The 27,964-nt window shown below is 38.8% G+C and overlaps 2 protein-coding genes across 2 annotated transcripts in view; one reads left to right on the top strand and one right to left on the bottom strand.

Annotated features, from left to right (window-relative positions):
• Positions 1-369: 369 nt before the first annotated feature.
• Positions 370-14,695, top strand: PSMC2 (proteasome 26S subunit, ATPase 2). The gene is made up of 12 exons (XM_004263382.4): positions 370-569; positions 2,246-2,283; positions 2,870-2,951; positions 3,666-3,765; positions 9,359-9,490; positions 9,898-9,970; positions 10,351-10,446; positions 11,105-11,269; positions 12,213-12,300; positions 13,882-14,084; positions 14,181-14,277; positions 14,366-14,695. The coding sequence occupies exons 1-12, from the start codon at positions 500-502 to the stop codon at positions 14,521-14,523; spliced, it is 1,302 nt and encodes a 433-aa protein (XP_004263430.1). The 5' UTR covers positions 370-499; the 3' UTR covers positions 14,524-14,695.
• A 766-nt stretch (positions 14,696-15,461) lies between these two features.
• SLC26A5 (solute carrier family 26 member 5) overlaps positions 15,462-27,964 on the bottom strand; it is a 52,490-nt gene continuing 39,987 nt past the window's right edge. Inside the window, exons 14-19 of the mRNA XM_033439554.2 lie at positions 25,608-25,677; positions 24,142-24,234; positions 23,308-23,415; positions 22,230-22,430; positions 21,568-21,622; positions 15,462-20,348 (exon numbers count right to left, since the gene is read on the bottom strand). Of these exons, the coding sequence (XP_033295445.1) occupies positions 20,164-20,348; positions 21,568-21,622; positions 22,230-22,430; positions 23,308-23,415; positions 24,142-24,234; positions 25,608-25,677 (712 nt within the window). The 3' untranslated portion in view covers positions 15,462-20,163. The remainder of the gene's footprint in view (positions 20,349-21,567; positions 21,623-22,229; positions 22,431-23,307; positions 23,416-24,141; positions 24,235-25,607; positions 25,678-27,964) is intronic.

Below are 27,964 nucleotides of genomic sequence, written 5' to 3' on the forward strand. Positions count from 1 at the left end.
TCAAATTAGTGAACAACTTCTATTTACCTTCACTCTATGTATAAATCTAGTCACTACTCATTGCGTATCGAATAAGCCAGGTACTTTACAAACATTGTTATTTAATGCATCCACAGTGCTGTGAGGTCAAGGGGAAAATTAAAGCACAGGGATTAAAGAAGTTACCCAAGAATACAGAGTTTAAATGACTAAAGCAGGATTTAAACTCATTGACCTGAGCCTGAGTTGATCTTGCAATCTGTTGCTCTGGGAACTCGCCACGGTGAGGGGCTAAGGGAGAGCGACCTTCCCTCCTAACAGCGAAACCTTCTCACTCCCCTTCGCTGCTCTCCCGCCGCAGGGCCTGTCCTCCGTGGCGTTCTTCCGCCCGTTTCTGGGGCAAAAGGGCCCGCGGAGCCGGCCTTACTTCCGGTGAGGAAGGGAAAGGCAGGAGCGCCACCGGAAGCGAGGAAGGTGCTGTGTAATCACCCAGCAAGCTGAGGTTCTTGGATCTCCTAAAATGCCGGATTACCTCGGTGCAGATCAGCGGAAAACCAAAGAAGAGGAGAAAGAAGACAAGCCCATCCGAGGTCAGTTGACGTAGGCAGGAGCTCCGGGCCGGGGCAGGACCATCGTGGCCCGGGGTCCGGGATGGGGGGGTTGGATTCCTGCTCGGCTCTCTGTCGCTTTTGTGCCGCTAGCGATTTGAGTCTGGTGCTGCAGACGGGTTGACCGGCCTGTCCTCTCCGTCTCCCCTCTACCAGCCCCGCGTCCTGTGTTCATCTGTCGCTGATCGAAATTTTTATTCACATTCAGCTCTCAGGTCTTGAAGGAGTCCCGCGCCCCGCTTGGCCTTGCAGGCCTTGGAAAGTTCCCCGCGTGGCGGTGCTTGGTCGCCTGGACCCTCTTTGCTGTCCCTCCTCCCCCTCAAATGACAGCTTGCTGTTACCACTGTATAGCCAGGATCCTGAGACGTAATTTTCTTTTTTAAAAAACATTCCTTTGACTAGATAATTCATTCACATGATTCAAAACACGAAAGCGGAAAAGATAAATGGAAAAGTGTCTCATCCTTGACCCCGGCCACCTCTTATCCACGGAGGCAACTGATGTTGCCGTTTTGCCTCATCTTTCTAGGCATTTTCTGTGTACATTCAAGCAAGTTTGTTTGTAGATTCCTTTTTTTTTTTACATAAATGTAACATGCTGTACATCTTGCTTTTTAAAAAATTTTAATGATATAAGTTCATATCATTATGTAGAGTCAGTGTGGTCTGTCTAGTATCCCAAATGATTGGGTGTTCAGTAATAATCATTATCGATGGACATTATACGAATGAATAACTTTGTTAATATAACTCTTTACTACATGCACAAACACAAGCTGTAGGGTAAATTTTAGAAATGAAGGTGTAATTTTTATAGACACTGCTGGGTTACTCTCCTTAGAGACTATACCACTTGACCCTTTCCCCGCAGCACGTTCGTTCATGATTTCTTCCCAGTAGCCCCTTTTGTAAAAGCCTCATCTTTATGCTGTTTTGTTCCTTATAGGCTATTTTAAAACATTCTTATGGTGGATTTTTGTTGTCTTTCCTTCCTAAACAACTTCAACCTCTCCTAGCACCCTTTCTTCTTAATATCCACCCATCCCTCAGAGAAGGAGCATTTCCTCTCCACTTTCATCTCACTCTTTTCCCTTGAAAGAGGTACTCAGTCACCTAGTGTAAAATTTAGTCACAGAGATGTAACATTTCATCTGGGTATTTCTCTGGGTAAGTTATAATTCTATAAATATATTAACAAATGTATCCCTTGGATACAGTTATGACTAATGTGTGTAGCATTTTTCTGTGCTTCTTCATCCATGTCTTACTTGATCTTTAGAGCAACACTGAGGCTAACAATTTTCCAGGTGAGAAGACTGATGCTCAGAGAACTTAAATGGTTTTTCCAAGGTTACTTAGCAAATGCATGATGTTGCTGGCACTAGTGCTCAGGTCGTTTTGAATCTCAAAGTCTGTTCTTTGGGCTCCGTGTTCTTGTTATGTCATATCACTTTGAAGCTATGTTATGTACTTTTTAAAATCTGCCTTCACCCAGTTAGATAAAAGTTCCTTGAGTCCAGGAACTATTTGATGGTTGTGTTTATATCATTACAACTTTTCACAGTTTTTCTCACTCAGTGCAATCTGAATTGAACAGAAAAGAATTGTAAGCTCTAGTTTCTTTTGCTTGAATTCATATATTATCTCTTTTCTTGTAGCTCTGGATGAGGGGGATATTGCCTTGCTGAAAACTTATGTAAGTCCTTTCAATGTCTACAAAATATAGATGTTTTGTGTTGAAATAAGGACTCTTGTTGGTATTGGCCTTCCAGAGTAGTTGGAAGAGACTGTCCAGCTGTTTAATCTTCACTGATAAAAAGTTATCTACCTACAGTTTCTATTTAGAATAGATCAAAGAGTAAATACTCGGTGTGTCTAAGCTTATACATTATCTCTGTACTATTTGTAATTAAAGTGCAGTACTATATTGAAAGATATTTGAAATAATTTATTATATTTAGAAATATTTACTATATTTAAAATGTATAAAAATGAATTAGATCTGAAATGGTAAGTTTTAATGCATAGAAATGGACTTGAATTTTAGATAATTTTAGTCATGATTTTCATTTGTTACCTTGCATAATGGTTTGCTGCCTGTTTAGGGGAATATATTGGTTCAGGAATAGTTCTGAAAATGATAGATTCCCTCTCTCTACTCTCATTTCACAAGTTTTAGGACAATAATAGCTATTACAAGTGTAACTGTTAAAAGTTTTTGTTTATAGTTTAATACATTGTTGGTATCCTGATATTCTAATTAAACTGACTTTAACTCCTAGGGTCAGAGCACTTACTCTAGGCAAATCAAACAGGTTGAAGATGACATTCAACAACTTCTCAAGAAAATTAATGAGCTCACGGGTATGTATATTTTTTATTTCTGTTTCCCCTCTTTATGGGTAATGGTTTGATTATATCAAAGGAGCTGAAATACCAATGTCACTCTTCCATGAATCACAGATTTAAAACAATTATTATCCTTCCTATCTGTTAAGAAATTGGATCTCATTTAATAATCTGTTTTCATTACCTTTTACAAGAAAGTTTAATGCTTAAGCAATTAAGAAACATCATCCTTTAAGCAAGTATTGTTTCTGTTGGTCAAAGCCAAGTTCAGTTGACTATAATAAACAAGTCAGAATTTCTTCTTGAATAAAAATATGATCTCACATGGTACTGCTTGAAGTAAGCGGGCTATAGCCTAGTAGTCGGAAACTTTTCTTTTTGGGAACTTGAGTGGTGAAATTTTATATTGATAGTATTTGACTTGCACAAAAAAATGTCAGATATGACATCGCATCACATTTTTGGCCTGTGACTACTTTAGGGCCATGGTTTTCAACTGATGTCATCCCCCTAGGACATTCGGCAGCATCTAAACTCATTCTTGATTCTCCCAACCTAAGGGGGAGGTGGTGCTAGTGATTAGTGGCTAGAGGCCGGGGACGCTCCTAACCATCCTGGAATGCACAGGATGCCCCCCACAGCAAATTATTCAGTCCAGAATGGTAGTGGTGCTGGGGTGAGAAAGCTTGCGTTACAGTCCAGTGAATTTTGTAATCTTTCTTTACGTAGGTATTAAAGAGTCTGACACTGGCCTGGCCCCACCAGCACTCTGGGATTTGGCTGCGGATAAGCAGACACTCCAGAGTGAACAGCCTTTGCAGGTTGCGAGGTACGCATAGTGCTCTGTGGAAATTTATTTTTATCTGTACTTTCAGGTACTTTTTCAAGCCTTGGGTATAATGTAATAGTTCGTAAAGAATTTTTATGCCATATTCCAAGTAAATGCAGCTTTCTCCAAAAGTATCTGGGGTTAAAACTTTATACTTTAAACAATTACTTAAGATATAGGTGAAGACGTAATCATATAAAAGATTCAAATGATACAGGAAGATACAGAGCAAAATATGAAAACCTTCCTTCCCATCTAACTACTGAAAATAATTTGGTCCTCTTAATCTTCCAGTGCGTCTTCACGTATATATTTACATACAAAGAAACATCCTGTTTTCTTTTTAGATCTAACTACATATTTTAGAAATCTTTCATTGTCTTTGTTATAGATGTACCTTTTTTTTTTAAATTTATTTTTGGCTGCGCTGGGTCTTCATTGCTGTGTGCGGGCTTTCTCTAGTTGTGGTGAGTGGGAGCTACTCTTCGATGCAGCGCGTGGGCTTCTCACTGCGGTGGCTTCTCTTGTTGCGGAGCACGGGCTCTAGGCACACGGGCTTCAGTAGTTGCAGCACATGGGCTTCAGTAGTTGTGGCACGTGGGCTTTAGAGCGCAGGCTCAGTAGTTGTGGCACACGGGCTTAGTTGCTCCTCAGCATGTGGGACCTTCCCGGACCAGGGCTTAAACCCGTGTCCTGTGCATTGGCAGGCGGATTCTTAACCACTGCGCCACCAGGGAAGGCCAGATGTACCTTTTTTATTTCTTGTTTCTCTTGTTTTTTAAAAATTACATAATATTCTATAGGTGTTGGGTTGTTTGCAATTTCTGTTATGATAACAGTGCTGGACTGAACACGCATGTTAAATATTTCTCTACATATGTGCATACATTTCTATAGTATAGCTTACTAGAAGTGGAATTATGGGGACAGAGGCATTTACCATTTTGAAAATGTATGAAAAAAAGTGGTTTGGCCAGTCTACATTCTTACCCAAAGGTTTTGAGGGAAATGCGTATTTGCCTGATCAATGTAAGATATCTGATTATTGATTTTTAAACTTTTGCCATTTGGGCAAAAATATTAAAAAAAAAACAATTCACTTTAATTTGTGTCATGCTGATTAGTAGTATGATAGCTACTTCTCATACTTATTAAACATTTGTATTTTTTTGACCATTCATGTTTTGTTCCATTGGATTGTTCCTTGTTAATTTTTAGGAATGCTTCATATATTGTACATATTAATCTTTTCTTAAATATGTTACAAATATTTTTTCTCAGTCTCTCACTTGACTTTTAACTTCTCAGTACTTTTTGTTGTACTGTTTTAACTTTTTAGGAGGTAAATATATTAGCTTTTTCATTATACCTTTTGGGTTTTAATGTTGCTTAGAAAGGCCTAGCCCAGTCCAAGATTATAAACATGTTCTCCTGTGTTTTATTCTAATTATTGAAAGTTTTGTTTTAATTTTGCCTCTTTAATACAGGTACAGGTTATTTTTCTTTCATCTTATCCTCCTTTCCTTTTTCTGTCTTTCCATGCTTTCATTTATTTTCTTTTTAGTTTTATCATGGTTTTAAAGAGTTAAATAGTTCTATGACAACAGTTTCTCCTAATTCCTCTTTACTAGAGGCACCTATTTTCAAAACTTTTAGGTGGTTATTTTGGTTTCTGCCTTTCTATTTCTAATGGATAGAGTCAAGTTTTGTATATTGTAGATCACTTCTTGATGTTTTAGTTTCAGGTGGTGTTTATTGGTTTTCCCACCATGAAAGATGAGGATTTTGTTTTGCTTTGTTTCCTCTACCTTCATCCCAAAGGCATGCCCTTCTCATCCTTACGGCCTCATAATGTAATTATATTAAAATTTTGGTTAGATCCGTATTTAGTGTTTTCATAATTATGGCTAAGTAAACCCTATTCACAAAGAGCCATTAGTAAACTGTGATTACTTTTCCTTTCTTCTACCACTTTTTGTTTTCCTTGCCCTAACTGTCTCGTTGTTTCATTTGCCTTGTTGTCTATGTATGTTACTAACTCAACCCCCCGCCCCGCCCCCGGTTTTTCGCGATCATCAGTTATTCTTCAGATGCCTTAGGTCTGTCAGGTTTTCTCACGTGTACCTCAGGTGCATCAGCTGCATCAGGTATTCTCTCAGGTTCATCTTCCTGAGCAAGCCTTTTCCAGCACTTTCTGACCTGCTTCAGTCTGGACTGGTTGCCTGAACGCCTGCTGAATCACGAGCATCCTGTGACTTCTTACCCTGGAGGTTCCCTTTGACTCTCTGCTGTTGCTCGTGTATCACGAGTTTCTCTTTCTGATTTAATTACACCCTCACTAGGTGGCCTGTATCCTCTGGTAGCTTCCTGAAAGGGTCATTTGGGAGGTACCATATGAGACCACATATGTCTGGAAATATCTTGGCTGATAGAAAATTATTCTCCTTCAGAATTTTGAAGGCATCGTTACATTGTCCTCCGCCTCCCAGTGGTGTTAGTCTGAAGCCATTCCGATTCCCAGTCCTACGTATGTGACCTTTTCTTCCTCTGAAAGTTGTAGGCTCTTCCCTTGTTCTCAGTGTTCTGAAATTCCATGGCTTCGTGCCTTGGTGTTGGTGTGTTTTCAGCAGTGGTGCTGCGCTCTCATGTCCTTCAGTGTGCACATTTTCTTGAAGCTATTTATTTGTAAATAGTTTCTTTCCATTTTCTTGGTCCTCTGTTCTGGACTTGTGTTACAGGAATATTGGACCTCCTGGAAATGCTAATCTTTCTCTCCTTTTCTCATTTTGTTTTTTTGTTCTACTTTTTTGTTAGATTTTCTTAACTTTGAGTCTATGTGTTGATTTTTTTCCCTCTCACTTAAGTTTTTAATTTCCAAGAGCTTTTCTTTCTTTCAGTGTATAAGTTGTGTTGTCCTGTTCTCATATCATGGTTGTAATATGCTGTCAACGTCTAAGGAAGTTAAGGATAACTGGAAGGTTTCTGTTTCCTCTAAGATGCTTTTTTCCTCTTTGCTTGCTTGGTGTCTGTCTTTTATGTTAGATGTCTGGTAATCTTACTTTGTGCTTTTGTTTAGTGGGAGACCAAAAAGCTGATAGAAGCTCTAGATTCAATAGTGAGGCATGTCTATCTCAGGCTTCACTGTAACTTATACAGTTGAATGTTTAGTTGGGGAGCCTTCAGGGTCAGTGTCTTTAGATCTTTCATTTGGATGGTCACTCTTCCCAGAGAAGTTGTCTTCAGTCTCACGTTGTCTCCAATCTCCAATATTTTGGAAGAACAGTGGAGATAGAGGGCTAGGGAATGTCAGTGGCAGGTTCACTTATGTTTAATCACCCTTCCCCTCTCACCTCCACACTCTCATTTTCAGTGAAGTTACCACCACCCTACCCCTTGCCCCAGCATTTCTTGACACTTTGTTTTTTACTCTCCAGAATATTTTCATCACCTCCAAAAGAAACCCCGTACCTATTAACTGTCCCTGTTCCCCTCTCTCACTGGCCCCTGGCAACCTCTCATCTACTTCCTGTCTCTATGGATTTGCCTATCCTGGACATTTCATATAAATGTAATCATACAAGGCATGACCTTTTTCTGGCTTCTTTAGCGTAGCGTAGTGTTTTAAGCTTCATTCATGTAGCTTGTATCAGAACATCTTTTTTTTTTTTAAATAGCCTAATTATATTCCAGTCTAATTTCGCTCTTCGTTGATACTCTCTGGTGAGACATTGTTCTCATACCTCCCATTAATTCTTTAGACATGGTTTCCTTTGGTTTTTAAAAAAAATATTTGACACTGATGAAAGTTTTTGTTTAGTAAGACCAATGTCTAGGCTTTCTCAAGGACAGTTTCTATGGACTTTTTTCCCTATGTATGGGCCATATTTTATTTCTTTTTGTGTCTCATAATTTTTTGATAGAAACTGGACATTTTAAATAACGTCAGTTCTGGAACTCAGATTTCCCCTATCCCCAGGGTTTGTTACTGTTGCTGTTCCTTGCTGTTTTTTCTTTGAAGTTTTTTTGGTCAGCCTCGTTAGCCCCAACTGGTAAATGCCACCTCAGACAGTTGATGTTAAACAATTGCCACCGATTATTTCCAGTAAATGTCCTGTGGGCAGGGGGTGTGTAGACAGCGAGCTCTGAGTCCGGTCAAATAAAAGCAAGTCCTGAGAATGGAGCTTTTCAGCTAGCTGCCCGACAGGTCAAATAGTTCTCTGGGGTTGGGCTTTTGGGGAGCTCCAGTTCTTTGTCCCTGCCTTCCCCCAGGAAGGCTGCTTGTCTTCACATCTATCACGGCTGTGAGGCCGTTGGCTTTCAAGTCTTGTGCAGAGCTGGGGAGAGGGCTATGGGATGAAGGCGAATTTAAACGCAAAATGCTTGCTGTTCTTACCAGGATTCAGCCCTTTTCTTTTTTTTTGAATAAACATTCTTTGGATTGTTACAGACCTATAGTTTGAGTTCTGAAAATGTTGATTCTCAATGTTTTTGCCAGTGTTCTCTTTGCTTTTAAGGATGAGCAGGTTTTCAAAGGTCCTTATTTAATGTTCTGCAAGTTGAGGTCCCTGTATATATACTTTTTCAGCTGAGAATTAAAAATATCCCTATCTGTGCAACACTGTTGGCAGGGTCTGTCAGATAAAGTAGTGATAGATACTTTCTATATATAAAATTCTACTTCCCTGGTAGACCTTTTCCAATAACAGAAAATAGAATCCTGTCCACAATTTATGCTGCAAGGACAAAGAATTCTTTACCTTACTCTTAGCTCTACCTATATGCACATGCCAGAGACTATTTTGTAGTTCCCTGTATTTGTTGCTACAGCTTATGATATAAGCTCTTTCCAATATGAGTTCTGTTTTTTGTTTTTGGGCTTCTTCTGTAGGAAGATAGTATAGAAAGTAGGCAGTAGACTACCTTCTACTGTGATGTATGTGGGGTTTCAGATTCGCCTTCACCACAACCCACAGGAAAAGAATATATTTAAGTTAAAAACAGCAACAGTAATAATGGATTTGAAGTATAAACTCAGGAAAGAATAAACATATTTATTACTTGACGTAAGACAAGATGACTGTCTTTTTATAGGAAAAATAAAAAGGAGAATACCTGAAGATATAGAGGAGTATTACTAATAAAGCCATATAGTTATGAAAATCAAGAAAGAACTTTTTTTTTGTAGTTGAGCATTTGTTTTTGTTTTTTTATACAGCAGGTTCTTATTAGTTATCTATTTTATACATATTAGTGTATATATGTCAATCCCAATCTCCCAATTCATCACACCACCATCCCGCCTCCCCGCCACTTTTCCCCCTTGGTAAAGAGAACTTCCTAATGATGAAATATTTGGGTTTAATTTTCCAGGGGAATGTATCTTTTGAAATTTTTATGGCTTGGCTAAAGTTGAGCAGACCCTTGGGATTGAGCATATTCTGTAGAGAAGGATCCTTAACAGTGGCCCAGTTTCTGCAGTTCTAGTTTACACCTGCTTATTCGTGTACTGCATACCCAGGGGAGAATCTAGTTACTTGAATTCATTATTAGTGGTTCAGGTTCCTTACTCTAATCAAGCCTTTTGCCATGTTAGATGCACAAAGATAATCAATGCTGATTCGGAGGACCCGAAGTACATCATCAATGTGAAGCAGTTTGCCAAGTTTGTGGTGGACCTCAGTGATCAGGTTGCACCTACTGACATTGAAGAAGGGATGAGAGTTGGGTAAGATTTCTATTTGCAGTAAATACTCGTCTTTCATTGAAGATGCCATGTCACATTCACACCCTTGGCTTGCTTTTGAATGGGTGAACTGGGCGCCATGGAATACCGGGGTAACCTAGGAGAGGGCTGCAGTTGGACAGCCTTGCTGCTGCTGCATCTGTTTCCTGACCTCCCCACCCCCACTTGGCCTTTTATGGCCTCAAATGTCATGATCAAACTAAGTACAGAATTGTAGAGTTGAGTTTGCCAGTCTATTTAAGGTAACATGGTGTAGGTGGAGGAAGCACTTGCTCTAGGATGGTTATGAGGATTAAGTGAGTTAATGTAAATAATGTATATAGAACACATGATAATTCACTCAGTAAATTTTTTGAATGTATTGGTGAGGCTCTTTTTTACCTCCTTAGTGTGGACAGAAATAAGTATCAGATTCACATTCCACTGCCTCCTAAGATTGACCCAACAGTTACCATGATGCAGGTAAGAAACCACGAGAGGGAAAAGGAATGGCATGACTAATTGCATCCATCTCAAAAAAACGTTGAAACTTTTTAACTAATAAAATATTAATATGTGGGTATGTATTGAAGAGTTGCCAAAATTTTTAAAACAATTTTTCAGATGAGAAAGTCTTTATCGGTCTTTATTTTAGTAGTTTGTCTCTCACTTAGTGTCATAACAAGTAATATAGCAAGTGGGTCTAGGACACTGGGCAGTGTATTCCATTTTTATTAAAATTCTTACTTGCTATAAATCTGATTTTTCTTTTAGGGTATTGGGTCTGCTCTACTGGATAGAACAATTGGATTAGTATGCAAAAGCGTGTGGCTCTATGTTGTACATTTTCATCCCTCTCTTAGGTGGAGGAAAAACCTGATGTTACATATAGTGATGTGGGTGGCTGTAAGGAACAGATTGAGAAACTTCGAGAAGTAGTTGAAACCCCCCTACTTCATGTAAGTGGTTGAGTCTGTTGCCTTTTAAATTTCTTTGTACAAAGATGTGAGAGCCTTTTGTGTACTGTGCACTAAAATTATGCCTATATATTAGTTTTAAAATTTTATGTTTTCCTAAATGAAAATTTTTGATGGGGTAGAGGGTAAAGGTGTGGAGAACTGGTAAGTTCCAGAAGAGAAAGTAAAAGGATTGAGTCGTCAAGCCTATTCAAAAAAAGAAGAATCTGCTGTTTAGAGTGACAAGGGAGGTTGAGGCGTAACCTTTAGAATAGGTTGTTGTAGAAGAAACAATGTGTTTTAATGCTATCAAGAAGAAATGGGCTTTAATTGAATCAAATTAAGCCTGGGGGGGATAATGGAAAAAACTAGAATATTAGATATGAGATAATACTTTTGTTCTTTAAACACTGTAATTTTTTAAAATTAGGGGAAAAAAATGTTTTGTTAACCCTGGATAATAGAAATACCTTTAAAAGCCATTCAGCCTTGTGTATTAATGAGTCTAGTTTAGATCTTATGTCTTATAAGTAAAATTCTTATTTAGATTAAGTATGTAAATTGTGGACTGAATAATTTTGGTTTAAATATATTGATGTAGAAGTAGTCTTGTTTTTATTATAGAGAATTGATAAGTGTAAAAATCGTGTCTCCATCACAGCCAGAGAGGTTTGTTAACCTTGGCATTGAGCCTCCTAAGGGTGTGCTGCTCTTTGGTCCACCGGGTACAGGCAAGACACTCTGTGCTCGGGCAGTTGCTAATAGGACCGATGCTTGCTTCATTCGAGTTATTGGATCTGAACTTGTGCAGAAGTACGTCGGTGAGGTAAAGTAAATTGATAATAATCAAAGAATATGTAGCTCTATGAAAGATTTATAAAGCATAGATGAAATTAAAATGGGAATTCCACATTGAAGATTGAGACCTGAAATTTTTTGATTGATGGATTGTAATTAGTAGGTCAGAAGCCCAGAAGTCACCAGCATTCCCGTGCGGTCATTTGGAAATAAACTGCTGAACATTTTTAATCAGTATGCTCCCTACTCAGAAGGGTGACATTTTCTACACATTTGGTTTGTAAGATCAATAACCCAGTAATGCCCAGTGAATGCATTCGAAAGTGTATTCACTTCAGGGGCAGTGTTTTATGTTGTTCTGAGAAAGAGAACAGAGATTGTCTATGTGTATGTGCGTGGGTGTATGTACACACATGTATGTACACACACACACGTTTTTTTCATTAGAGAGTAAGTCTAGGGCTTACTTTATGGCCTGCTTACTTTATGGCCTCAAATGTAATCTTGAAACATTAATGATTAGTATACTTACAATGAGAATTAGAAAAAGGATCTCATGAGTTGAGATACACTTTTATTCCATTATCAAAACTTACAAATCAAAAAAAAAAAAAAAAAACTTACAAATCAAATTCATTGATTAGAAATGCCAAGTGATGGATCAAATGCTTTTATTTCCTCAAGTTTTATTGATTGAAATGGTGCCTTTATTTAATCGTGTTAATTTGACCTCTTCAGGTCTTAAAGTTATTGGCTATTTAATAGGTACAGAATCATGAAATTACTTAATATTGTTTTAAAGCTAATAAGATTAATTTGACGGAATAGGTAACAAACTTCAGTCTTTCTGAAAAAGCTTTAGGTAATAATGGTTGAGAATACTGTTAGGAATATTAAGAAGTTTGAAGTATAACTTATTATATTTTAAAAGATTTTAAAACCAACTCTGAATTAACACTTTTTTTCATCAGGGGGCTCGAATGGTTCGAGAGCTCTTTGAAATGGCCAGAACAAAGAAAGCCTGCCTTATCTTCTTTGATGAAATTGATGCTATTGGAGGTATGAATGGTATCTCAGAGAGCTTTACAGCTGGGTTTCACGAGAATTCTGTAGTAGTATGTGTAAAGTTCCCCTGATGCATTAATCCTGTACAGAACTTTAAATTCCAACTCTTCTTTGAGCTTTAGCACATCAGAGTCACGGATCTAATAAACTTTAGGGCCACACCATAAAGGAAAGATGAAGCATTATATATATATAGCATTGGTATTTCTCAAAGTCTTTATCTTTGAACTTTCCCAGTTTCTTTCCTAGGGCACATATTTTCACTTTAGCAACTCCTAACTTGGGATACAGCTTCACTTAATCGGATCAGAAAGCACTGGGGCATAATTTAATTGGTGGTAGTTTTTCATAAAGTGTACATAAAATAACATTATTGGCTTCATAGATTTGATGAAATACAGTATTAGCTGTGCAATCTAGACAAGTTATTTTAACTACTTCTGAGCCCCAGTTTGCTCCTCTTATAAAAGAAATGATAATTCCAGCCTTGTTTATTTCATGGGTTTTTGAGAGGTTTGAAGTCAGTCATAAATGTGATTGACTTTGAAAACTGTATACTGTTCTATAGGCCTTGGCTATTGTTACAGTCTATAAGAGTAATAGTTCCTATTAGCTGCAGATACCAGACAGTTATTTAATGAACTCAGTGACAAAAAAAGTCTTAAAAAATATAGTGGATGCTGTAACACTGTTTGGGGACTGTGGTTAGGATACCTAAAGTCTTGCTTTTAGACTGGATGGATGTTGTGGGCTTTGGACATTCTGTAGGTAGTGTTCAAGGGCCATAATTTGACCACAGTCCGTAGATGCCGTGTTGTGACCCTGAAGTCATTTTTGTAGTATCATTGGAATAAGCCTTATGATGTCAGGATGCTCTGAAACTGTGGCTTCCAAAACGGATTTTGTATAAAACAGTATTAGGGTGAAGGAAGAAAATACTGGTACTTTCCTTCATATTTAATTTTAATCTCATTTTTAAAATTTCTATTTTTTGTATTTTATAATGTACATGATGCATTAATACAACGGTATGTATTTATACAATTTTAAAATGAAAAAATGTATATGGAGGCCTCTTCTTGTGCTATTTTGGTTGAAATGAAGAAGAGTATTGACATTAACCTAGAGTATTCTAATATATCCAAATCAGTGTGATAGTAAGCTGTTACAGTTCTACTGTATTATGGATTTAGCCATAGTTTTAAGGACAGTTTTGAGAAATTTAGAAGAGTATGGCATTTTCTTACATATACTCAAATACCACTATAGTGCTAATTTTGCATGTATTCTTTTGCCTAGTCCAGGTGTATACTGTGTTGAATGGAGGTGTTCTTCAGTGACTTAAACCAAAATCCTTAAAGAGGATTTAAAAAAATACTTTAAAGGAACCTATGTTAAATCAACCTATGATGAGTCCTTTTCTCGTTAGTTTTGTGTAAATCAGGCTGTTCTTACAGGATTTGCTTAAAACTGAGAGGTTCCCTTGGGCTGGAGGGTGTGATCTGAGCTGAGATTTACTGAGCAGAGTGCTGCTTTGAGTAGATGTGAAGAGTGTCTTTCCTCCTGTCTTCTCAGGGGCTCGTTTTGATGATGGTGCTGGAGGTGACAATGAAGTGCAGAGGACCATGTTGGAACTGATCAATCAGCTGGATGGGTTTGATCCTCGAGGCAACATTAAAGTTCTGATGGCCACAAACAGACCTGACACTCTGGACCCCGCGCTGATGAGGCCCGGGAGACTGGACAGGAAGATTGAGTTTAGCTTACCTGATCTAGAGGTGGGAACATCATTTCACGGTAGAAAAGGGATTCTTGAAATTTTTTCTTCCTGTGCTGTTTTCCAGTTTAATATTTGTCAATTCCCCTATTTTTAGGGCCGGACTCACATTTTTAAGATTCATGCCCGTTCAATGAGTGTTGAAAGAGATATCAGATTTGAATTGTTAGCACGACTGTGTCCAAATAGCACTGGTAGGTAGAAAGGTCTTGCTTCTATTTGCTGGTGTGTCTATTTGGGCTGCTTTAAGATTAAGCCTGTTATTTTCTTTTTGTTTGAAAGGTGCTGAGATCAGAAGCGTCTGCACAGAAGCTGGTATGTTTGCCATCCGAGCACGGCGAAAAATTGCTACTGAGAAGGACTTCTTGGAAGCTGTAAATAAGGTCATCAAGTCCTATGCCAAATTCAGTGCTACTCCGCGCTATATGACATACAACTGAGCCCTGGAGGTGTTCGTGAAAACACTTTTCATTGGAATCCTAACCTTATACAGACTTCTTAATAACCATTTCATACACAAAATAAGTGGTTTTCAAAATTGTATGCTTTTTTTCAGATGTCGTTTCTCTGTGGTACAATAAAGGGTGATATCTAATGCCGTTAGGCAGAAAAGCTGTTTTTTGACTTGCTACCATTTTTAAAGGTTCCAAATTGTGAAGTGCTTGCTTTGACCACATATGTTCTAGGCATATGCTGGTTGAGTGCTGTACATACATTATCTCATTTTATCTTCCCATCTGCCCAGTGACGTGGATTTAACAGATGCAGAATTTTCCTACCTCGTTTCCTTGTAGCAGAGCTGGGATTCAAGTCCAAGTTTGACAGCTCCATCGCCGATGTCCCCATCCATTATGCTCGTCTGCCCTCATCACAATGGCCCATCCAGGCATATGATCACATGTGTTTCGACAGGTTTTTTCCTACAACGTTGAATAAAGCAGCTTTGGCTAAACTATGTTTAAAGTGTAGGAAGCATCTGATGTAATGTGTTTTGCTTTGCCATTTGAGTTGATTTCAAATTAATCAAGAAGAATTGTTGATTTTAATGACTAGCGAAGTAGTAAAGCAAAAAGAAAAACATACACATAAATAATCTCATTTAGAAAATCCGGAATTGGCTTTATACAGAAAAGTACTTATTTTCATTTTATAAATTAATGGTTTAATGGTTTATTAAACCATTATAATTTAATGGTTTAAAATGTCAGTAAAGCTCCCGTTAGACTTCAGGTCTATAGTGAGGTACTCTAAAATAAAAGTTTTTATTAGAATCTTAAACAAAGCTCTTTAAAATGATTTCTTGTACAGCCACCACCAAATTCCTTCCCCTCTTCCACAATTACCCCTTCCAGGCCCCTGCCAAACACTGAGACCCAAACACAATAAAGAATATTTTTATTGTAGTTCAGTATTCACAAGTAATGCAAAATAGTGAGAGATGGATACATTTTAACTCACAAATGAAAAAGTTGACAACATAGAAAATGCTGTGTTCCACTGAAATATTTAAAATATGAAAATTTTAAAGCAGAATAAATCTGTTCACTCAAAATCCAACCAACATCCTTTCTTTCTCTTCATTTTTGTGAACTTGAGGAGATTTTTTTTCTAATCCTGCCCTAGTCTTTCATGAGGTATGAAAGCGAACCATTTCCAGGTTATGCTGATAAGTGAATGACTAAAGATGTATGTTTTTGTGCTGTTTTGATCAATGTAAGCATTTAGAACACACTCCTTCAAGTCTTACCACTTGTTCATATTGCCACATACATCAGATGCACCAACGTGAGACAACTCAAGTTGGTTATGTGGTGCTCACTCAGGCCTAACGTGTCATAGGCTGTGAATAATCTTGACATCTCGGTTTCATGATGAAAATCTAACTGGCCACACATCAAATCAATGCACAATGAATTATCTGAAAAATCGGGGTGTTTCTACCCAGGCATATGTATGCAGATAGCATCAATGCTATCTAGATTAGCATGTTTGTACCCCATTTAAAAAGAAAATATACACATTCACTGGTAACTCCCTCCACCTAAAATATGTATGTGTGCATAAACACGTGTATATGTGTGTGTACAGACATACATGTTTACACATATTAGCGTGCTGATAAATCAGTACAAAGGGTTTATGACTTCAGAAAAATACTGTAGCGATCCTTTAAAAAAACTTTTATAAAACATTTTAAAAATGTGATTAGATTTATAAAATTTAATTTTCACAAAGCTCAGGTTCATCTGTTACATAAAGCTGAAATGCTATACACCAGTACAATGAAAACCCTGGTAAGCCTTTTTTAAAGGCAAAGTGGGTTTTTGAGATGCTCAAACTTGTTTAAATCCAAGTCAGTAAGCAGGCAGGTTACCTGGTGCAGTCCTGGCTTTTGAACGTTTTGCTGCTGGGATTTGAGGGGTTTCAAAACCACCGCACACATTTTGGTTAGCTATATGTTTGGAGAATTAGATAACACTTTTATCAGTCCTCAAACCAACTTTTATCAGCACTCAATCCACGTTATCAAGAATCTACACACTGAATCCTAAAAGCATTGCTGAAAAAAAGGACCAAAAGCATTTCTGCACTCACTAAAGCACACAGGCGCATACCAAGGAACTTGTGTTTGATTTTAGAATTTGAATTAATTAAAGGGGCAGACATAATAAAGTCGTCTTCACCACATACACTTCCTTCCCTCAGCCCCACACAAGGGTACCCCCTCGCCCCCCACTCCCCAAACAGGACAACACACCCACCCACTCTGGGGCAGATTCTCTGGGTTTGCTACCCTCTCCACACACTGGAGGGTAGTCTCATTTTCTCAACATGTACCTTGGGAGGCAGACACCTCCTTTCTCTGTTAAACAGGTAAGGATACAGGATCAAACCACATGGATATTTTAGATGTTACCTGAAAACTACAAAATGCTTCTCCCAGAGCCTGCAGAGGATTCATACCCTTCACTGTTTCTCTGAGTCCCACTGCAGATGAGATTGGCATTGGGATCCCTCTCAGCTGCCATATGACTGTACAGTCAGCGTCTATGACCCGAATGAGGAGTTTCCTGGGCCCTGGTTCAAAACTGTTTGCAAACATATTCCATCCGGTCATGAGACACAGAACAACCATGGTCATGTTGCACAGGATTTGAGAAAGACAACATCACTATATGGGGCCTTCCTGGAAATAGGGCTTTCCCATATTTCCATAAAATAAGCCTAGTCTAGTCCCTATATCCATCAGTGTGGATTATGCCCTTTTGGATAGGGCAGTTAAGAATCTGAATTTGAACCAGGGCTGAAAAACATAGAAAGGTATATACTAGCAGATTTTAAGGTCCGGAAAGAAGCAGGTAGAGACAAAACTTGATTGTAAGTAAAAGAATTCAGGAAACTTCCCACCGTCTGAAATAACTCTAAGTAAAACATTCCAAAATATTTACATATAGATAGAATACATTTTGAAATACATTCTTATGATAGCAGAGGCATGCCAAAACAAAAACATATTACCCCTAAGACTTAAATGCTTTTTATGTACATGGTAGAATTCTATTCAAAATAGGTTAAAAATTAAAGGACAGAAAAGTTAAATACAAATTTGTAAGCTACAGACAAGTACTTTTTTTGTATACTGCTTTCAATCTATCAATAACCAGGACTTGAATATCTGCTGTGTGTAAAGCATTTATTGAAGACTGGTGCTAAAGATTATGCAATAAAATATTTTATAATATTGTTTAAAATCCTTAAGTTCTACTTTAACGGCTGAAACGATACAAGCCCTTTTATAAAAGTTTCTAGTACAAGCTGAGGTCCTATAACTACATGCTCTTTCAGAAGGCAGTCTGTATCAGAATGCAGATGTATCTGATGATTGCAAAGGAAATAACTGACTGCAAATCTAATTTCACTCTAGATCTAGATAAAGTATTGATTAGAAGGGGGCGGGGGTCTACTCTGAATTAAATTAGTAAAGTCACTGAGAAACTTGATAAGACTTAAAGCAAACAAGCCATAGGGTTTGGTTTGGACTAGACCCATGCTAACCTACTTCTTTCCTGATGCACTTTTCCCCTGGAAGTGTTTTCTTCATGAAAACTAAAACAAGGAGTCAATAAGGAAACATGTAAAACAAAAACAAAAACAACTATTAGCAGGAAATCTTAGCAGATGAGGCTTTAGGCAGGTTGGCTAATACTTGTGCTGTGATTTGGAGTGAGCAGGTGGTTAGAATTACAGGAGCAGGAACTTCTGATGACAAACTGGCTTAAAGGTCTCCCTACTCCTTTTGAACAACTGTAGAGAAAATGCTTCAAACAGCATTTTACTCACTCATCGGCTTAAAACTGAGTTTGATGAAGAATTAACTAACTCTGTGGATTTAGAAGGAAGGTATTAAATTATACCCAGGAGTCAGTTTTCTAAAATATGTGGTAAATCAGTTTTAGCAACAACAAAACTTCTAGGGCCTCCTACTGGCCACAGGTGTGACAATTTGAACACCAAAAAGAATAACTATAATGCACTGAAACACATTAAAACTACAACAATTCATGAGTGTATAATTACATGAAAAAGGAAAAATCAAAAAGAACCTAATTCGTCACCATCTATTAAACCAACTCCTTACTTTGAAGTTGATAACTAAATGGAAAAAAAAAAATTTAACCTGCCCTTCCAGTAAGAACTATGTTTAAGGATGACTAAATAATTCAAGTTGAGGGAAAGCTGTAGTTTACACGGAAACACCAATTGATAAATGCAGAAGAAATGAAAGAATTGGAAAAGAAAATTCACACACCTTAATAAAATTGCTGCTTTAGGCAAGGATTAACACTAGACGTTAAAACCTCTGGGTGAACGGCTAATGGAGAACTGGGCATTCATTCAATGCCAAAGGAACACCATACAGATAACTCACTAGTCACAAAGGAGAAAATATAATTGGGGGATTGGTTGTCATATTAATCCAAGTGATTTATTTTAGCATCATTAATGGTAGGTCAACTAGATATTACTTGTTTTCTGTTGTGATGCGATTTGAAGCACGTGCCTCATCTATGCACGTATCTCATCTAGCAAGAAATGTTTTATTCAAATTCATGAAGCCTTTAGTTAGACATAACTTCTAGATCACAGGTAGTTCAGGAAATAAAGGGACAAACCTTGAAAAAGCGAGCAGACACACTCACAAGATGGGATTCTACAGGACAACTGCCCCAACTCCCTTTAACAAGTTAATGTCATCAAAAAAAGGACAGTGCTAGATTAAGAGGGGACATGACCATTTGTAGTGTAAGGTCACAGAATGAATACTAGTTTGGATAAACCAACTACAACTGTGGAGACAATTGGGGAAGTTTGAATATGGTCTGAGGTAAACATGTTCTAGAATGAGAAAGCAAAGATGGATGACTGAAAAGAACAGGTCACAGAACACTATGTAGAGTATGATCTTGTTTTGGTTAAAAGATGTAAATATATATGGATAGAAAAAGACCTGGAAGGACATGCATTAAGGTGTTAGCAATAATCTTTGCTGGTAATGTAATGTTTTTCTTATTTTTGCTTGTCTATATTTTCTAATTTTCTGCAATGTACCTACATTGCTTCTGTAACAATAAATGGTTATTTTAAAAGAAGAACTTCTAGAAAATTGTGGGTTTGCCTCCTCTGTGAGATAACTGATTACAGAAAGTCTGTAGATCAACAAGTACAAAAGCAAAGAACTACTACCCATCTGGTGACAGGGTATCTGATTTGTGGATAAAGTACTTAAATAAATTCTTTAAGTTCACAAAGATAATACTAAAGAGTAACAGAAATGTCACTACACAATAAATGCAGGCAAGAGGCTAATAATATCTTTGAAATAGTCAATTAAAAAAATACAAGTAAGATACATCTTGCTATGCGTCATTCACCCTCCAAATCAAGCCTTGTATTTACTAGTATTTACCTACTACTAGTATTTACCCTTAGGAAAAAAACATTTAGTGTCTACTATTTAAAGTGTGTAGGTTAGTAATTTCACGAGAAGCTCATACCCCATCGCAGGCTGAGCTCCTCGTCTAAGCTTCCGGAGTGGCGTTGGGCTCAGAGTCCTCCTGGGGAGGAGCAGCCGTGGCCTCCTGTTCGGCAAGTGCCTCTCGAACTTGGCTGCCTAAGACTGCATCGTGAATGCTGTGGAACAGCAGATCCAGTAAGGCAGGATTTTCAAAGAATTGATTTTGAGTGAGGTCACTCACGACTTGTGCTATAAAAGAAGAAGGGAAAATTAGCCCAGGGACTTCCCTGGTGGTCCAGTGGTAAAGACTCCACCTTCCAATACAGGGGACGTGGTTCAATCCCTGGTCGGGGAACTAAGATCCCACATGCCGTGGGGTAACTAAGCCCGCCCACCAGAACTACTGAGTTGGCGCGCCTCAGCTAGAGAGCCCGGGTGCCACAAACTACGGAGCCCACGTGCCCTGGAGCCTGCACGCCACAACTAGAGAGAAAACCTGCACGCCACAACTAGAGAGAAGCCTGTGCGCCGCAATGAAAGATCCTGCATGCCTCAACAAAGATCCTGCAACTAAGACCTGATGCAGCCAAGAATAAATAAAATAAATCAGTAAATAATAAATAAAAAAAAAGAAAATTAGCCCACACTCTGGGTGTCAGTCTTAAACATTAAAAAAGTAACACTTTCATATAGTATAAATATTAAAATGATATAATAAAAATTATTTTTTACCATACATGGTATTATTCTATGGTGTAAATGTACCCTAGTTTATTTAACTGGTCCCTTTTGACAATTAAATATTTTCCAGTGTTTTGTTCTTAGAGACAGTACTATGATCATTAACCATGTACATGTGTTATTTTGAATGTGTGTAGCATACTGTTGGATTTGCTGGGTTAAAGGTAAATGCATTTGTAATTTTGAAAGAAAATGCCTGTCTGCCCTCCACAGAGGCTGCTCCAGTTTGCACTCCCACCAGCAATGTCTGAGGGTTCCTGTTGTCCCACAGTGAGCCTACAGAGCCTGCTGTCAAACATTTTCAAATTTTGCTATTTTGGTAGGTGAAAAGTGATGCCTTTATGTGAATTTCATTTTCAAGCACTGTTTTAGCCAAAATTTATATTAAAACAAAAAGAGCAGGCATTGTCTGGAGAAACCTAAATGATTTTATATAACTATGTTTATGGCAGCCATTACACAAATAATTACTAAAAAATATACCAGCCCTGAACAATGGTTTATTAGCTCCTTTCCTCCAACTCCCGTGCAGGAGGCCTACCACCAAGTAACCCAGGGATGTGAGTGCTGTAAGTGGCAAATTTCAAAGCTAGCTTTAGATTTTCAGAATACTTTTCATTTTCACCTAAAACTAAAATTAAGGGAAAATACTTCCAAATGCAGTTATTTAAAAAACAGAAACAAAACCAAAATGTTAAAACTTCTCCCATTCTAAAAGTGTACTCACCACTGCATCCTGCTAAATACACATAAATGCCGACATCTCCATATTCTTTTACAATCTGTAATAATGTTGAAATAAAGTTTAATTTCTCTTGACTCTGTGAAGTGCAAGTTTCTTTCTACCAATACGTATTTAGTGATATAAGATGCTCTGGTTCATTCACTTGAGCTACTCCACTTCAATAATTATGCATTTTGAACTAATCATTTAAAAATCTGTATTTTGTTTGATTTTTATATCAACAGTGATAATCTGGAACATCAAAGAATTCTTATCAAATTTTATTCAAGTGTAATAAAGGTATTATGGTAATGGTTTTTAAAAGAATCTTCTCGAAGAGGTATATACTGTAATATTTACAGACTATATGATGAGCGGGATGTGCTTCAAAATAAGAGAAGGGGAAAATGGGTGTGGGGATAAATGAAACAAAATTGACCATGAACTGATAATAGTTGAATCTGAGTGATAGTTACACGGGGGTTCATTACACTCTGCTCTTTATTTTGTATATTTTCGATATATTCCACAATCAAAAGTTGAAAAAACAAAAACAACAACAAAATTTTGAGAGTTGAAAAAGGACCCTAGTTCAATTCTCTGATTTTACTGATGGTGATACTGGGCACAGAGATACTAAAAGACTTGTTAAAGATGATGCTTACCCCTGCCAGAGTTTTTACACCAACGGAATCCATAAAATTGACTTGCGTAAAATCCAGAATGATGGTGTGGACGTTATCCCCTGGGGGCATAAATCTTTGCAGTTCCTCAGGAAGTGTGCTCTTGGTGACTACTGGGGGATATTTTATTTCATCCTCCTCTTCCTCAGGCTTGGTGCCATCTTCTGCATCTACTTCTGCATCCTATGTTAAAAATCAAACCAAACCAGAGCACTATGAACAACTCATATTTTGGTTCTGAGAAAGATTTATGAGGGACAAATTAGTCCTCATATGCTCAAGTTTCTGACTATACCAGACCATTTCCAAAATATTTGCTATATCCTAGCCCTGTAATATGACAAAAAAGGATATATACACAATATTCAGTTTTAGCTGTTTCTTTTTTTCTTCCTCCTCTTCCTCTTTTTCTTTTGTCCAATGAAATCCACTCTCTTTAGTCATCATATACATTTTCCCCTAACTTCTAAAATAGTCCCATTAACTTCAACATGACAGACCACAGACCACAGACAAAAACCAGTCTTTGAGGTTTTTTTTACTATCAGCTGAATGACTCTCTGACAAAGTAATAATGGTAACATTTATTAAGGTACTGTGTGATTTCTATTTTTTAAAACCATGTTTTCCTGGGCTCCTATCACTACTTATTTCAGAAGCATTCTCATAACTGACCTTACCATGTATCTTTAATATACAAAGGATACTTAGCTTGTTTCTAAGCTTTCCTACTTTAGGGACTTGATGCTGTGTTAAAACTTCAGTCATGGGGCTTCCCTGGTGGCGCAGTGGTTGGGAGTCCGCCTGCCCATGCAGGGGACACAGGTTCATGCCCCGGTCCGGGAAGGTCCCACATGCCGCAGAGCGGCTGGGCCCGTGAGCCATGGCCGCTGGGCCTGCGCGTCCGGAGCCTGTGCTCCGCAACGGGAGAGGCCACAACAGCGAGAGGCCCGCGTACCACAAAAAAAAACAAAACAAAAAAAACCTTCAATCATGAATAAAGGTGGGGGGCACTGCAGATCAAGAGACAAGGGAAAGTTACAATGAAGGGATCACTCACCACTTTGACGACGGTTGCATTGGCCATGTTGGCATTTCCAACTTCCTTAGCATACTTCTTCATGGCCTTTCTTCTTGCTCCCAATATGAAGGCTGGGTTCACTCCAGTCTTTACAGAAAGGCAATATATGCAAAAATAACTTCTTGGCTCCCAGAAACCCACCCAAAGCAATTAATCTTCAAATCTCTCCATCTGACTGTTTTCTATGCCTAATTATCACCATAACCCTTGCTCTATCTTTCCCTCAGATGCCCTGAACTGGGTTATCCCTCGTTAAAAGAACAGTAGTAACTTTTCTTATTCTTGGTCTTGATTCAAGACAACCAGAAGCTAAATATTAAAGAGAATTTTAAAGTAGTATTTTTCAAACTTAGATCTCTCAGAGACTCTGTGGGTTGACTGGAAGGTTTTCCTCCTTGCTGGAGAGTGTGGGGTGGAGTCCTAATCATGATCAAAGGAACCCAAGAATAAGAAATTTAAAATTAGTTCTTCGCTTTTTTAAAAAAAATTATTTTTGAATAGGTAATACATGCATATGATAAAAGAGAATGAATAGCAGTGTTGGTTACACAACAATGCGAATGTACTTAATTCCATCCACTGACTTGTATAGTTCCAAATGGTTAAAATGATAAATTTTAAGTTATGTAAAGAAAAATAAAACAAAAAAGATAAATTTTAAGTTATGTATATTATACCACAATTTAAAAAATAGAGGCGGAGAAAAACAAATAGTATAAAAGGTATACCAAGACATTTAAGTGACCCCCCCATGCCTATCAATCCTCAGATTCCCTGCTCAGAAATAAGCACCCTTAGTTTCTTGTGACTCACCTTTCTTTTTAATGCACTGCTATATAAGTCACTATTTGCATAATAAATTGGGGCATTTATTTGGAATATTTTTATTCCAGGAACTTCTTTCACCTGAGAAATAAAATGTTAGTGAATTTAATATATGGAAATATTTCAGAATCGAAACAGCAATTGCCTCCCTCTTCTAACTTGAAAATTAATACAGAAGTTGCTAAGGGCCCTCTGACAGTGTTTAAATAAAATAATGTCACTCTAGCTGACCTACTCATGCTCTGGAGAAATGCGTGCTGAGCAGAACGCCTTTAAGAATGCACACCTTTTCATTTCTTTTAAAAGTCTTTCTTTGTTTCATTTTTACCATAAAGTACAAAGAAGAAACTGAAATATTAAAAAAAAAAAGAAGTGGGTAGGAAAGGCGAAGCTGCCACTCAGACTGTGACAAGCAGCCGAATAAAATGAACAGCGGCTGATACTGGTTGATTCACAGAACGTAGGCAGGAGTGAAAATGGACCCAAGTGAAACAGAGTGAAAATTTTATCAAGAAGCCTCATGGGGCTTCCCTGGTGGCACAGTGGTGGAGAGTCTGCCTGCCGATGCAGGGGACACGGGTTCGTGCCCCGGTCCGGGAAGATCCCACATGCCACGGAGCGGCTGGGCCCATGAGCCATGGCCGCTGAGCCTGCGCGTCCGGAGCCTGTGCTCCGCAACGGGAGAGGCCACAAACAGTGAGAGGCCCGCGTACTACAAAAAAAAAAAAAAAAAAAAAAAGAAGCAGGAGGGCTTCCCTGGTGGTGCAGTGGTTAAGAATCCGCCTGCCAATGCAGAGGACATGGGTTGGATTCCCGGTCCGGGAAGATCCCACATGCCGCAGAGCAGCTAAGCCCGTGTGCCGCAACTACTGAGCCTGCGCTCTAGAACCCGTGAGCCACAACTACTGAAGCCCGTGCGCCTAGAGCCCGTGCTCTGCGACAAGAAGCCACCACAATGAGAAGCCCGTGCACTGCCAACAAAGACCCAATGTGGCCAAAAATAAATAAAATAGAACAGAAAAATTTATATATTAAGAAAGTGAAGCGGGAAAAAAAATGAAGCGGGAGAATTCCACAGCCCCACCACCTACATTTTACACTGCTAATACTAGTATTTTACCACCAGTTTACACTCATCAGAAGGAAATCATGCCCATACAGACCACCCTGGCAAACAGTCTCAGTATTTTGTAAACATATACTTTAAGTCCAAGAATATATGTTTATCCTCATTAAAAAAGGAGGAAAAATAAATATTAGGAGGTTGTGTAACTGATGTGTAGTATAAACTGTAAAACTGAATCCAGACTGTAAACTGAAGTTCAGGCTTTTCGCTTTGACCACCACACCTCCCTGCTCTCCACCCCACTCTTTGTCCTAAGTAAAAATAATATCTAGTTGGCCAGTCACATCACATGCTTACAACCATTTAAAATGATAGAAGAAGGTCCTACCTCCTCATACGCGTCTATGTCAATGTACACATCAGTGTCAGGAAGCTGCCCAAGGACTATGTAGCTCGGACTGAAGACAGAGAAGGAGCGTGTTAAAATACCAACGTGCTGATGCGCAGGACTTGACGGAAACACGAGGTTCTGCACGTGGGATTTGCTAGTGACTTCAGGGATACTTGATCCTTTTATGGTGCCTTTTCAGAAGGGCTCCACATATATTCACATTCCCAGTGCCATTCCAAGCCTAACACACCCCACACACATCCCCAAGACGTACGCTATATACACACACAACACATACACCTCACAACACACAGAGCCCACACACACAGCACATACGCACACCACGTACATACGCACACCACGTACATACCCACTACATAACACTACACACACATCCTGTACATACCATCCAGATAGCACACACACAACCTGATCAAGACAAAAGACTCAGGCATCTAAAGATGGGGGCAAAAATGAATTGTGCAGAGTTCAAACCATGCCAGGGACATGTGTAACTCGATCTCATGTTACTGGGTAGATAGAATTATCTTCCTGTTTTAATTCTAAAGCAGGAGAGGGGATTTTCATTTTGTCTCTAATAAGAGTCTCTGACTCATGGAGCAGTGGGCGGGGGGTTAGTCAACAGAAGGTGTGGGGAGAAAAAAATCTCAAATCAGCATAGAAAGTTTTCTGAAGGCTGGTGTGAATAGATTTTAAACATTATTTTTTAAAAGCACAAATTCCGAATTCTTTTTATAGGACAGTCTGGCTCAAATTAGATACTGAAATGATGACAGGTACTACTTCTTAAGCACCTGATATTACCTTATTATAGCCCATGAAAAATCCTACTGGGCTTATTTCTGCCGTCATGTGGAAGAGAAACTGAAGTCCAGTGGGGTTAGGTGAGCTGTTCAAGGTCAGAGAGCTTGGCAGAGTCAGAATATGGCTCAAGGTCTTGTACGGACATTCCATGGTCTCGTTACTATGCTCTGGTGTTCTCAGCACATATGTGCAAGTGCTTTGTGAGTTAGAATCTACAGCAGAAATGTCAGGGGTTTTTCTAGGTGGATTCCTTCAACAAGCGTTCAGAGAACACACACTATATGCTGGTACTGGGCTCCAGGAACCTCGTGTACACAACCAAGGTGCTCACAGTCTAGTGATGTCTGTGGACAAATATAACACCGACTGATACTGGAGATGAGAGGCAAGGTTCTCAGTTGAGTTCCCAATTACGAGAAAACCTTCCATACGAGACTCGAAATGTTGTCCACATGTTGCAATCTAGTGCCAGCGGGCGGAGGTGAGTGAGGGGTGGACACGGGGACCACGCAAGTACACAAGTAACTGCGAGACTTGTGAGGTGCTGGAGGACCACAATGCTGCTGTGGGCGCACAGGGGAGTTGGGATCTCTCTGGCTGGGTGAGCGGGGTCTAAACTTACATGGATTTCAACAGGCAGATGAGGAAAAGGCCTTCCTGACCAGCTGGAGCGCTCTGGAATCCCACTTCCTCAGGTCTAAATACTCCCTGTTTCTTCCCTAATCACCCCAGGAGCAAGAAAGTCTCTCTTTATGAACTCTGATGGGGTTTTATTTGGCCATCTCTTATGCTTATTATCACTTGTACCTTGCTTACACTTAACTGAAGCACTTACAACTGTGTGTTCCAATTTCTTGAAGATGGATTATAAAATGCTGATTAAGAGTTAGCCTCTGGATTCACAAAAACTCATATTTGAATCATTGCCTACCACTTGCTGTGTGATCGAAGTTACTCAATCGATCCAGGCCTCAGTTTCCCCATCTGTGAAACGGGGATGCTAACAGTCACTGGGCTGGAAGGATGAATGACATAAAGCGTGGACCTTGGCACACAGCCAGGCACATAACTAACTACGATAATTTAGTGCCGCCATTACTTCATTATCATGATTAGCATCATCATTATGTATCTGTCATCCTTAGGAGAGTGCAGCCTTTTTGAAGGGAAGGACTATGTTTTATTTACTGCAATATCCCTAGAGTCTAGTATCTCCCTGGGAACCTAGCAGTCCCTCCAAAAAAACTGTCCAATTAAGATTATAATTATTCTAATATGTTTTGCCCCCGCCTGGGGGCAAAAACTGAATTTCCGTCACATTTATAGCATCACCCACAGCGCCTGCATAGAGGAGGCATAAGGAACTATTTGTTGATGAACTGATTGTCCTTTGACCATGTGGGCTTTGAGGGAATCTGGGTGTTTGGAAGACAAGCAAAGCCAGTGAAGCACCAGCCCTCTCTGGACAGCATGGCCGAATTACAGAGAAAGAAGCAGCTGAAAATAAACATGTAGCCTTGGTACTGGCT

This window comes from Orcinus orca, chromosome 9 (genome assembly GCF_937001465.1).
Source record: "Orcinus orca chromosome 9, mOrcOrc1.1, whole genome shotgun sequence".
Lineage (NCBI taxonomy): Eukaryota > Metazoa > Chordata > Mammalia > Artiodactyla > Delphinidae > Orcinus > Orcinus orca.